The sequence below is a fragment of the Schistosoma mansoni genome, chromosome 1 (genome assembly GCF_000237925.1).
Source record: "Schistosoma mansoni strain Puerto Rico chromosome 1, complete genome".
In the NCBI taxonomy this organism is placed as follows: domain Eukaryota; kingdom Metazoa; phylum Platyhelminthes; class Trematoda; order Strigeidida; family Schistosomatidae; genus Schistosoma; species Schistosoma mansoni.
Genome location: NC_031495.1, coordinates 31,800,521 through 31,814,065, shown reverse-complemented (window position 1 = coordinate 31,814,065; position 13,545 = coordinate 31,800,521). Strand labels below are relative to the sequence as shown.

The 13,545-nt window shown below is 36.4% G+C and overlaps 1 protein-coding gene across 1 annotated transcript; it reads right to left on the bottom strand.

Annotated features, from left to right (window-relative positions):
- Nucleotides 1–3,991: 3,991 nt before the first annotated feature.
- Nucleotides 3,992–4,588, bottom strand: Smp_200960 (uncharacterized protein; the record flags this gene model as incomplete). The annotated part of the gene is made up of 1 exon (XM_018794067.1): nucleotides 3,992–4,588. The coding sequence occupies one exon, from the start codon at nucleotides 4,586–4,588 to the stop codon at nucleotides 3,992–3,994; it is 597 nt and encodes a 198-aa protein (XP_018648516.1).
- Nucleotides 4,589–13,545: the final 8,957 nt, after the last annotated feature.

Genomic DNA, 13,545 nt, shown 5'->3' with positions numbered 1-13,545 from the left:
ATATAAAATACGGCATCATAATTTATGAGCTAAGTTTATTTGTGTTAACCTGTCTACTCTTAAACTCTTTCAAGTTTGAAATATTATGAACTCAACCATCGTTTCTGTACTATCGTCATTTTAGAAGCTCCTGAATTCTGAAACTACCATGAAATAAAATAGTCTTTAATTTGTGAGCGATGAGATTTGATTATGTAAGTAAACTTCAAACAACATGAAAAATTGACCATCTACCATGAATTTGTTGTATTGTTCACGAAGCTTAGAGAATTCTCCGCCCGGTATTTTATCTGAAGATAAATTATATTTATTTCTTTACGTATCTGACAACCGTTTACTTTAAATAAGAATCGGAAACAATAAAGCTGCTCAATATAGTGAATCATTTGCACCTTACTCGATACCTTTTGTAAGTGAATTTTGATCATAGCTGTGATCTTTCGGTTCATAGACATAAGTGAAATTTACAATACTATTTCATTCGATTACAATTTGTTGCTTCGTGGCTCAAGACAATAATCACGACATCATTCAAAAAATGCTTCTTAAAAGACAAATTCCATGTATGATACATGCAAGTGAGAACTTCACTCTTGTAATTTTCTCATGTAGATGATGTCGCATGAATCATTTGTTTAGTCTTCATTAGGTTAAGTAACATGAAGATCTCACCGATTCGTCGTTTGCACTTGTTAGAAGATAAGTAATTCCTAGAATGATTTATATTCTACAGATTTATTTATGAAAGATCGCTTCTAGAAATTTAATTGTTTTTTGTCAAACTAGATTGTATGGATCACATGAGAGTCCATCTGACCCTAACAATGTGTCTAATAATTTGTTATAATCAGATGACATTGGCTTGCTCATGATTTGCTTCGGATGTTTATAGCACATTAACCATTAATATTAAAAGAAGTTATAACTAGTCATCAGTTGAGACAAAATTCTTCTGCAGCATTACTGAAGGGGAAGTGTATTTGTTAATTAACTAAATATTTAGCGTAACTCTTGTCTTCTAAATTTTTAGCACAATAGATATTTTACGGCTTGTGTAGAATGTTACTTCATAAAATAATAGTAACTCTAATAAGTGGCGAATAAATCCAACTTGGGGTCCCCCTTCTATTGATTAAGCTATTCGTCTCATTAAAGAGTTTAGGTTTTCTCATGAACTGTCTACTTCACCATACTTACTCGCACCTGTTACGAGTCGTGGAGGAGCATAGGCTGCCCTCCAGCATTCTCCATCCAACTCTGTCTTGGGCAATCCTTTCCAGTTGCCATTCATCCTTTTCATGTTTGCTTCCGATTCCCGACGTAGTATGTTCTTCGGCCTTCCTCTTTTCCGTTTCCTTTCAGGATTCCAAGTTAGGGCATGCCTTGTGATGCAGTTTGATGATTTCCGTAATGTATGTCTTATACTTTTCCAATGCCTTTTCTAATTTCCCCTTCATTTGGAATCTGTTTTGTTCTCTTACATAGTAAGTTGTTGCTTTAGCATAACACTTCAAAATTATTACTATACAGAATCGTGTTTGGAAATATCATTGAGAAAGTCCTTTTAGTTCTTTGAGGCTTTTATCACCAGTTACTTATTCTGTAGGTACGTAAACACCTACGGAACTATTTGGACGATATATGCACTACGACATTTATTCAAATGGTTTTTCAAAGTCATAACAAAATGGAAGTAACGAACGTTTCATCTAAATGTGATAGACTGGTAGTACCTTGGTTTTGTGACTGCATTTGAAGTCAGATTAGACCCCATTTTGTTTGATGATATTTGTCTCAGAAGTTGTGTAGTTATGGATGACCAAAAATGTTGAAAGCTAACCGTTTAGGGAGCCGCAATTCACTATAGAGTACCATACTTTTTATCAGAGATTGGTCAATCTAAACCTTTATTGTTTCAGAAATACTGCAACATTATATTATCCAAGTTTGTAAGAAGACAATTAAACAGTAGTATATGTCTGTATTCATTGGGCAAATATTGTGACTTATGTCTTATTAGTCTTCGCAAGGAATCCATGTCTCGGTGCATACTGCTTTTTGAAAAACTTCACTGTAGTGTGCCGTAAGATGTTCTTTGTCGAATTCCGTAGTATTAAGACATACCATTTTATTGGTTTATGAATAAGGTATCACAGGCAGTTGCATTTGAATGTTAATGATTACGCCACTACAGGCATCATTATTTGGGTCGTAATAAGGTGAGAATAAAGCGGCGGGATTATTATTATTAGTTGGACTGTTACTTTATTTTGACACTATATAATTCAAGGTCAGTGATTCTTAGCAAAACTTAAGTTAATTCTCTTTGGGGAGCGTGAACTCCAACCTTGTTGTTCAAAGAGCGATGAACATTGTCTGATCACAGTTAATAATGGACTGACTACTACTCAAAGTAACATTGTAAGTCGCCAGGTGTCTCATATAACGTTTACGATATTTTTCCCCATATTCGTACTCAAAACCCTGCTAACCATTTGACGAAAATTAGTAAGGTCGATAGTGACTATATATGGATTTATGACAGCTCCTCTAATACCATAATGTTTATTTTTAGAGATTATCTGTTGCTGTCCAACTGACCTATTGATTAACCTGTCTTCGAGTGTCTCTATTTCAGGTTGCACATGATTCAACATGCTTACGAATATTATCAAATATGTCCTACTTAAAGTTGGAACACAATTATCCATAAGAATCTTTTATATCTGACAACTAGTCTAGTATATCCCAGAATGTAAATTCACACTATGGTGGAGTTTTTTTTACCTTTAAGGCTGTAGAAACAAAATGTTAAATCAAGTTTTCCATTTCATTTCTTTAATATTATGATGCAGTCTGAAATTTACATGGACTTATGATTCTTTACTAATTAAGCTTTTCTACCATATTGTTATTTCTCGGTTGATTTTTTTTTATCTCTGTTTTATCTGGCAAAATATCATGACCGTGGTTACATCGTCTAAATTTGTGAGAATCACCTTTCCTTAGGATTTCACATACTATCGTTATCAGTCCGCCACTTGCATTGTGTGGCTTTTAATATTCTTAAAATTTCTTCTTTGATTACACTGTATACTTCACCTCTTTTAATTTGCAGGAATTCACTTGATTTCATATCATTCCTCAAAATCCTACTTATTAAAAGTTGAATACTTCGAAAATTAGGGATAATGCGTTCAAGTAACAGATTGAGTTTTAGTGCCTATTTTGTGAAATCTTTATGATAAACACCACAAAGTAACAGCTTATTACTTTCTCTTCATATAGTACCTTATATTTTCCTTTTCACTTGCAAGGGTAGTATCACCAGGCCGTAAAAGCTCTGGCTTATATCTGTCGACGATCCTGTTATAGAATTGATTCTAAACCTATTGGTGACTGGTGACAGAAAATGCTAAATTTAAACAAATCAACGAGTAAATAAGACTATGAATAAACCTTTCATTGATATCTGTTTAGTATTTTGTGATGTTTAAGAGTATTTGAACTATAGTATAAACTAGTAATCCCAACAATAACGCAATTTAATCAAGAATTATTAAATGAACACGAACGAATGTACTGTATTTAGAGTTCAAAATCAAAACAGTCATCAATAGAAAAGAATCATTGGTTCATTCAAACAGCATACCCGCCACAGCTTAAATGGGAATCCAGATTTCTGCGATCAATCGTACCTCTGCTCTTTAGGTTCATTACATTTCTGCCCGATTGTGTAATAGATGTAGACTCTGTACGACCTAGAATGCACTCATTAGTATTAGAATTAACAACCGAAATTGGAACAGACTCACTTGAGTCCTGGAATCGCATACAACCATCATGTCGGTTGTGTAGTGGAACCACTGATATTTAGAAGTTGCATCATAGACTTTCCAATACTATCCTCTCCCACGAAATAATGTTGGGTCCTTACGCCGCAATGTTATAACCAAGCTGACGTTCCCAATTTACATTATCTTGTTGTATCTCACACTTTGATTATTATATGTGAGTATCTGAGGACACTTAATTTGAGGCATTCCATCATGTAACATTGACTTGCATAAAAATTATGGTACATATTTCTTTTCCTCTTCATATTAGAATACACAGATAAGTATGCATTGGTATGTGTAACTAACACATGTGATTCATCTAGGCTCGATTCACTTGCGAAACAATCGAATGGGAAACATGCATCTGCCTCATATTCATTAGAATAATCTTGGACTTGATTTGGATTTTCTACCTGTGCAAACTTCATATCTGGGCAAACTGGTTTTGTGGTTGCTTCGGGAAAACTTGCTGTCTCCTCTGATACACCATACCATTGACCAGGGATTTTACTCGACACACATTGGTTTGGAGAATATCCAACATCTGATACAATAACATCACAAATATGACTAGAATTCGACTCATTCGGAACATATTTATCACATTCGTTAGGAATATCACTAGTGATAAATTCATTGTGACGACGAATAACATTTAATAGGATATCAGAATTTGGTTTTTCTAAAATATTTCCCTCAAACTTATTAAGTTTCATTGGAGAATAATGGATTATTAGGAAAATCAGCATTTACCAAAACTCATTCCGGTGTTTGATCATGATTTGACTCATTCAGGATATCATTCTTAGAGTTGTAAGAAATATGTGAATTATTATGACAAACCATATCTGGTACAATAACACGAGAAATCTGATAAGAAGTTGGTTAATTGGGAACTTTTGTCTCACATTGATTCTGAGTTTCATTCAACTCTGGACTGCTATGTGACGTTATACCGCTTCTAGAAGCCCTGGATAAAGATAAGTGATGATTAGAAACATCCAACTTAGTAGGATCACAAATTTTAGCAGCAGAATCATTGGTTCAGTCAAAAACACCACATGTTTACATCCAAAGTCAATGATGAGAAACTAGAATCCACTTAGCATCTTACTGACTCACTTCGAAGATCCAAACATGCATTTATCACTCCCTTCATTATGTTCGAACACTGTGTATCGGTAAGTAAACTTTATTTAATCAGTTCCAATCATCCAGTATAAGCTAAACACATAAGGTTAAAGCCTTCATGATGCGACGAATTTCTTTCACTTTTTCCAGTAAGTGTGCTGCACAAGGCATTCGTGATAAAAATACTGAATACCATAGTTGATAGGCGATAGATTACTTAGAACAATTATGTAAATCGAATTTGATTTTTACACATTAAATGCTCCATAATAATAACGGAGTCTTAACAGACATAACTTTACTGTCTGAACATTTGCACCTGTCACACAATGAGAACCGGCCAGAAAGTTATCACTAGTCAATCCAAAATCTTATATAGTAAAAGACAATATCCTCAATAAGATAATGGATTTTAATTTGTAACCCAAGTGATAGGTAGAATGTTTACAAGGACATGGGAACGTCATCTGGTGCTCTAGTGATACACTTTAGTATTATACTATGTTAAACATCGATGAGAAATTTAACAAGAGGGATGAATTACAATAACCATGTGATGACACGGACACAGACTAGAAAATATTTGCCAAAGTGCGCTTTCTGTACAAACTAATGATTATTTGGTACTTGATTGACCGCTAATCCCGAATTCCAAATATAATACGTCCATCTGTGCTCACCTAGTTCCACATGCTGTAAATTTCAATATTTCGGGAATTCCTAGTTAGTACAACAACTCGAATACTTCTAAATATCATATTACCGTCACGATGGAGTTTGTGATTAAACAGTTTTGTACACATTCAAATTCTGAAGATTACATGAAGAGGCTTGAAATCTGGAGTATGATCAGGAAACATGTTGAAGATGGTAAAATTGTGGCTCATTTAGTCACACTTAACGGAAAGGATGTCTGCAGCATACAAAAAACTTTGGCTTCCTTAGATAAGCCTACTGTACCTCCCTACTCAACTCCCAAGTATCTACGACTACAAAGTCATGTGAAGTGTACTAATTTCAAACGCCGTGAAAGAGCAAACTTTCATAGGATGATTCATCAGAATGACCAAAGGGTTAGACGCTTTATCCTTGAATCGCAGAAATAAGCTGCGTATTTTAATTCTAGTGATCAAATTCATGCTCAGCTGCGTGAACGATTAATTGAAGGAATCGACATACCAAATCCGGAAAGAAATGTCATGTCAAGTTTACCTTTCAAGATGCTAGAACCGTGTGTACTGATTATGAGGCAGTTCAAGAAGTTGACTTCCAGGACATCATAATTTTGCCACATTACTTAGTTGTCTTAATCCGACCTGTACTCAAGATATAGGTAGGAGTTTAATTAACATAATTCTCATAAAAACATGGACAACAATTCATTGAGTAGTTGCAAAGCAGCTGACAGAGGTGTGCATAGGTTTGGTAAATGTGTAAATGTCATCTACATAATTCATTTGTCTTTTGTCATATGAAATGTTTCAAGTGTGATAAAATGATCACTTTTTGGAGGTTTGTGAAACTACTGTCCATCTCACTACAATTCATATTATGTTTTGTAATCCGGACCCCAATAATTTGGGTGATTTTAATGATCATACAATTTTCTTATTTACAACCTCCAGTAATTCACTTCATATTCAAAAATGGTTATGTTTGTCCAGTGGTGCTTTCTACGATTATGTCGTTGACATTGGCAGTATCAAATCCGTTGTTATAGTTGGAAAGTTGAAGTCAATAATACTTGATGCTATAATTAAGCCGATCAAGGTTTTTACTTCGAGTATTCGTGGTCATAAACGTCCTCTTCATGGGTGTTGTAATTTGCTGATTAGGGACGGTAAACTTTTAAATTTTAAATTCCATATCAGTGATTGTGGACAATCAATCTTGTGTCCAGAGATTTTTGAAAATGCATCAGGAACAGCCTTCTTAAGTGACCACTGAAGACGGCCGTAGTGAAGTGCTTTTTGACTTGATAATCACAGAATCGAATTGCGAAGAATTAGGCACAAAGTCAAAGCCATCAAATATGTCACAAGTATTTGAAGTTTGACAACTCCATAATGTGGTGTTTGTATGAACTAAAGATTTCTTTTTACTTGATGACTGCCTGATTTCGAATTCCAAATTCAATACATTCATTCGTGCTCATCTAGTATCTCAAGACTGAATTGCGTTCTTTCTGGAATTCCTGGTTTGTACCATAATTCAAATACTCTTAATTATCATTCTTAACTAGTAATACCTTTATAATCGAAGTATGCCAACGCAGTCAAAAATGACAGAGTTCAGCGATATTTTTAGAAAGCTATCGGTATGTTGAGCAACGCTTGGTCCACGCTGACTAATAGTTGAAAGTGATGTGTAGCACGTTGTACCCACTCGTGATCTGGTGCGAATGTATGACAGAGAGTCCGCATCTAGGTGATTCCACCAAAACTAATGCGGTTAGTACCAAATGTCGAACACTTTCAGAGCTAATGATTTAGGGGTTTTACTTTCTGTTCCGTCATCTTGTTTTCATATGTAAATAAGTGTCAAAACCTTGAAAACAAACAATAGTTCTTTTACTGCTTTAAAATACAAAGACTCGGAGAGAAAAGAAGATATCGTCTTTCATTGCAGAATTTCCTCACAGTATGCAGAGAAAACCACGATGAAATGGTTTAAACAAAAAAATCTCACGGGAACTCTTGTTCCAAAATCTATAAAAGGCCTGTCGAAACAGATCAATAAACTTACGGTTTATATTCGATCCAGTCACAATAACCGAATACATTACATGGGCCTAGGCGAGTCTGTTCAAATTTTTGTCGTTAATTTTAATACTAATGAGTACAATCTAGATCATATAGAGTCTATATCTGATACACAAGACGAACCCAAAGAGAAGTACAGTTGATTACAAAAGTTTTGTCTCTAATTTAGGCTGTAGCGGTTGTGCTATTTGTACAAATTAATGATTCTTTTATACTTTATTTCGTTCCGACCACGAATTCTAGATATAATACGTTCATTTGTGCTCACCTAATTCTACTTGCTGTAAATCGCACCATTTCGGAAATTCTTAGCACATTAATTACATTTAATGATTGTTTTTTTGAAAGACATTGTTCCTCAATCTTCAAAGTTTGTCATGTTCTATACTACACTCATGCTGGTATTACCTTCTCTGGTCACTAAGTGGCTTTTCATAAAGTGAGATTCAGTTGTCTTCTTTTTTCATCTACCTGAGCGCAAGCAATTAGGCTCCAAGTTACTTCAGCGTTGATACAGACTTGACGAGGTTCTGTTGGTTGTATCATACACACATAGTTGGAAGTCGTCATATAGAAATGTGATACTTGAAATTTGTGTTTCATGATCACGAACTAGCCTTCAAACCTAAAATTTGCACTTAATGCTTTGAAACGTGTACACATCTGACTATCACCATGGGAAGTTGAAATTAATGGGATCGTTGTGCTTATTTCTTCCTGTTTTTCTATTCGTTGTGTAAATATGGATGTTTGCATGATATAAAAATATACAGATACCATTGATGAAGGTGAAAGGCCTCATGTTGTGTGATTCATTTACATTACAGATTACAACGATAACTACATTCTAAAATTGGCGAGTACGAAAGAAACGTAGTTTTTTGTTAAGGTTATAAAAATAGTTAATATTCCTACCATTTTACAGAAAGTATGGAGTAAGAATGTTCCTTCTTCATGACATCATTTTGGAATCAGCAAACCAACGATAGACTCAAAAACACCATGTTGCCACCAGCCACTATTAGGCAGAATATTGCCGCTCGTTCTCGAATACATGTCTAGACTATGGTCATGCTCCAATACGAGCACACATCTGTTTGCGCACCGCTAGACTCAGAAAAGCCACATTAGAAACACCCACTGGAGCTGGACACAACGACAAGAAACAGCAGCGACATATATTAGTGATGTGGACGAAATTGCTACGGAAAGCCAGTGGATTACTCCCACATATATCGCACTTATAGACTCTCGTAAAATTATTCCATCACGCTCCGAATACGAGAAAGAACGAAAAATAACGATAACACAGGTATTGTAGCTTGAAAACACTTTACCAGCAACACCCTCTATAATTAAATCGTGTCCACCCAGTGAAATCATAGGTCAGAAGTGAGGAGGTTGGAAGACATATTTGATAGATTATCAGTATATCGAGAAGTGACTGGTCTAAACTGGCTTGTGATCGCAGAAGTTGGACACGGCGTTCCCAATCGTTATCTGGTGCGCATGCATGACCAAGCACCTTCATCTAGGTGGGTTCATTAAAACTAATGTGATCAGAATCAGACATGGAAGACTCACAGAGGTATTGTTTTTGGAGATTTATTTAACGACACAAATCACTCACCCCTATTGAGGGTAGTGATGACCTTACGACGTGGCCAGCCAGAAATTTAAACCCAACGAGTTTGTCGTTGGTAAACACTCTTTTGATTGCTTGCTATGTTTAGCAGCGTCTGATAGTCTTTCCTTACTATAGGGGGCCATGAAGTAATAAGGAAACAAACTACAATCAAAATTTCGGTTCCTCATAAACTTCACCGTTCTTTTTATCGTCTTTTCCAGTGTAGAACATCAACGTTGATGTTCTATGTCGAAATGATTGGGGGCCTACTAGGGTTAGACGAGAATGGTGACGAACCAACTAACGCTGAAGTCACGCCTCGCGACCAGCCCTTACGTGGATTGAACCATCGACGCATCAAAGGATAATGGACGCTATGGAGACTGTACAACACAAAGGACGTTATTACAAGAATATATTAGTTAAGGTACAACTACGGAAGTACAGAAGTGAAAGAATAACCACTGCTGCGTGGGCCAGTCCATGGCGTACGATTGATTTGTGCGCGTTGACTATCCTTGACCTTGGCAGGGATCAATGATCTGTTCGATATTCAGTGACCCTACAATACTCCCCCACCAGATTCAACGGCCGTTTGAATCGATACCAAACATGTTGGGAGTAGTCGCGCGCCGGAGGTTGCCAGACGATTAACATGAATCCTCCGGGTATTGCTGAGCTGTAAGAGAAACGGAAAAGAGGCTGCAGAAACTGATCGGAAAGCGAGTAATAACACGTAACAAGGACGTTGGTTGAATGTTAAGCGATCAACCATAGAAATAATAGAAAAAGAAACATGACATTTCAGAGTTTTATCAAGTCGTGTTGAAATAGATAGCTCTGACAAGTGGTTGAGTTCGGCAGATGAAAAACGTTAAGTTTGCCGCAAGAGTAGTGATGTCACAGTGATAGTACGATAAGTGTATTATCAATCGATGCCGATGTTTGTACTGCCCTCGGTACAGAGTATTAAGTCAGTAAGTGTCGTTGACAACTGTTCGTAAGCGTCGATTTCTAGTTATATCTATATTTAACAGACTAACTGTAAGTACAGAAGTATAACCGTGAAGATAAGTCGTGGTTTCCTTGTGCGAAGCTTCTGATCAACTTGCAGTCAGTTTGGAAAAACTGATAACTGCTGTGAAAATCAATAAGGGTCGAAGAAATACAGATCGAGGGCGAAGGTGGCACGATGAAGTTTCTAAAAGATGATAAACGGTGAGTGCTGCACGTGTGTTTGATGAGTGAACCGAAAAATGTCGAAAAGAACATAAGAAACCAAGAGTGTCACTCTGGACTCATGTCAATGATATCGGTGAAAAATGCTGTCAGTGTTGGGGTCGAGACGACAATATCGTTGTCAGTTTGCAGGAGATGCGCTCGACTGCGTAAACCGATGATTCGCGTGAATGAGTATCGTCAAACCACCAATTGAACTGGACAGGCTTTAGATCGTCGAGTAGTTGAACAGCTGATTGATGTACCGAAACATCTATTAGGTAACAGCCACGCGGAAACAATACTTCATAAGATGAAAAAAATACGACGTCGAATTTGAAATAACTACAATAGTTCGGATGTGTTGTAATGTCACATCGAAGTAACATCCTTTCGTATACTGACATTTGTACTGAACGTTCGTTTGGGCATCGTTAATATAGCAATTGGATGTGTAATAGCAAACATATACTATCGTGGGGTTCGTGGAAAGTTTTAGAGGTCGTTTAGATTTTTTCCAAACCCGTATTGCATGTGAATAAACCGAAGAAATTGAAGTGACTTTCGTGCAATAAGGAAATCGAGCTATGATTTACCGTGTGAGATAACGGCATATACAAAGTGTGTCGCAAACATTAATTAAAATGGTAACCACCAATGTAACTAAAGTTAAGGTTTAGATAACGTGATCGTTTCGTAAAAGAGCTTATTATCTAGCGTTAAGTGACAATATTAAGTACGATGAATGTCTGGTAAGGACATGGATTAAGATTGCTCGTGTACACGTAATACGTTTTTCCACAGCATGTTGACTTACGAGTCATAAATGTACATAGTTTCGACTAAAATTTGACGGCAGTGACAGAATATATGACTACTCGAAGTGAAAGTAGCCTCGAAATGTTATTAAACATCAATATTATACGAAATTAACTAACGCAATTATGAAACTCGCCTGGGTTACTCTTGCTCCCAAGTAATTGAGATTTGTTGATTAAATTCGTAGATTACCGAAGCGTTGTAGACTGAATTGGTATACGTCCAAATTTAATTTGAGCCAAACACGTAACATTGCCTGGCGAAACAGTCTAAACAAGATCTAACATTGCAGGAAATTTATAGTTCAAACTCACCGTAAATTTTTAGCATTCGTATCCTCTGATTCGCCATGGAACTCAGCAATTGGAAATTAAGCAGGCAGTGGTCAAGAAAGTAAAATATTCTAGTAGATAGTTTCTGATAGAAGCTAGTTGACAGTGATTAAGTAGACAGATGGATTTATAATAGGCAGTTAATCCTGTATTGTTTATATAAGTGAATAAGTTGCAAACAGATATGCGTTCGTGTTGCCATGTGGCTAAAAAATTACGAGTGGTTAATATTTCAACAGACATATTTCACAGGAGCATTTACATGCTGCTGATGCTTGTTAAAGAACCACGATGACCGATTACAGTCGTAGTTGATTGGTTAGTTCTATCGATTGAACTAATTATTTCAGTTGAAATACTAATCAACATTGATATGAAGCAACGAATGTTCACAGAAACTGATAAAGATAGCCGAAGTTAAAAATGAAAAATAATAAGTATAGAATGCAATAAAAAAGATCATAATGATAGGTTGCGTTATTCGAAGTCTTGCTCACCAGTGTAGAACATCAACGTTGATGTTCTATGTCGAAATGATTGGGGGCCTACTAGAGTTAGACGAGAATGGTGACGAACCAACTAACGCTGAAGTCACGCCTCGCGACCAGCCCTTACGTGGATTGAACCATCGACGCATCAAAGGATAATGGACGCTATGGAGACTGTACAACACAAAGGACGTTATTACAAGAATATATTAGTTAAGGTACAACTACGGAAGTACAGAAGTGAAAGAATAACCACTGCTGCGTGGGCCAGTCCATGGCGTACGATTGATTTGTGCGCGTTGACTATCCTCGACCTTGGCAGGGATCAATGATCTGTTCGATATTCAGTAACCCTACACCAGCAAGTGCATGTCGAAATACACTCGTAGGCGCGTAAAGACACAAAGCGGGCAAAAAAGGCAAACAAACTAATGCACCTGCGACAGCGTAAAAGCGATTTTTTAAGTTTTTTTTCGTTTTTTTTTAAAAAAAATTATATATACATATAGCAAGAAAAAGAAGTTTCTTTTTTGGAATAAATGTATGAGTATAAGCATATCAAACTTATTATTATATATAGTAAAAAGAAAATCGAGATAATGCAAAATGGTAACTCGTGTCTTACGTGCAATAATCGTTTAAATATTCTGGGAATATTAATCTTCTTACAAAACATGTTGTTCTATGTTTATTTTCAGATACTTCCGATGTATCAACATGCGTGTTGGCTGTCGGATGAGTTATTACAAGTATAGAAGCCGTGTCGTTCGATTGCATCGAAGGAAAATCAACATGGATAGGATTTCCTTCTAAATACGCTGCTTTGATGCTGTCGGTGCTGATGCTATCGTTTGTGCCGTTTTTATCAACTATATAGTACTTAATTTCACTCTGAAGAACTTTGAAGGGTCCTTCGTATGCTGATTCGAGGGGTCGTCGATGTGAGTCTCGATGTACGAAGACATGTGTACTATATCTTAAGTCATGTTGAACGAAAACACCAGTCGATTGAGGTCGAGTGGAAACAGGTTTAAGTGTACGCATTACGTGTGTAAGCCTGCTCACGTAGGAGTTTAGATCCATATGTACAGGCGAAGATGAAGGATGCACGAATTCTCCTGGACGTCGAAATTTCGTTCCATGAATGAGTTGAGCCGAAGTGTATCGACAACATGATCACTAGAACTGACTCAATGACTTTGATTACAGAAGAGATCTAAGCTTCGGGAAGTCCGTGTTAGATGATACAGTCTTAATTAACATCAAAATTGTTAACAACATATACAAATAAAGAAAACGTAAGGAAGAAATCACAAGTGTATGCATAGA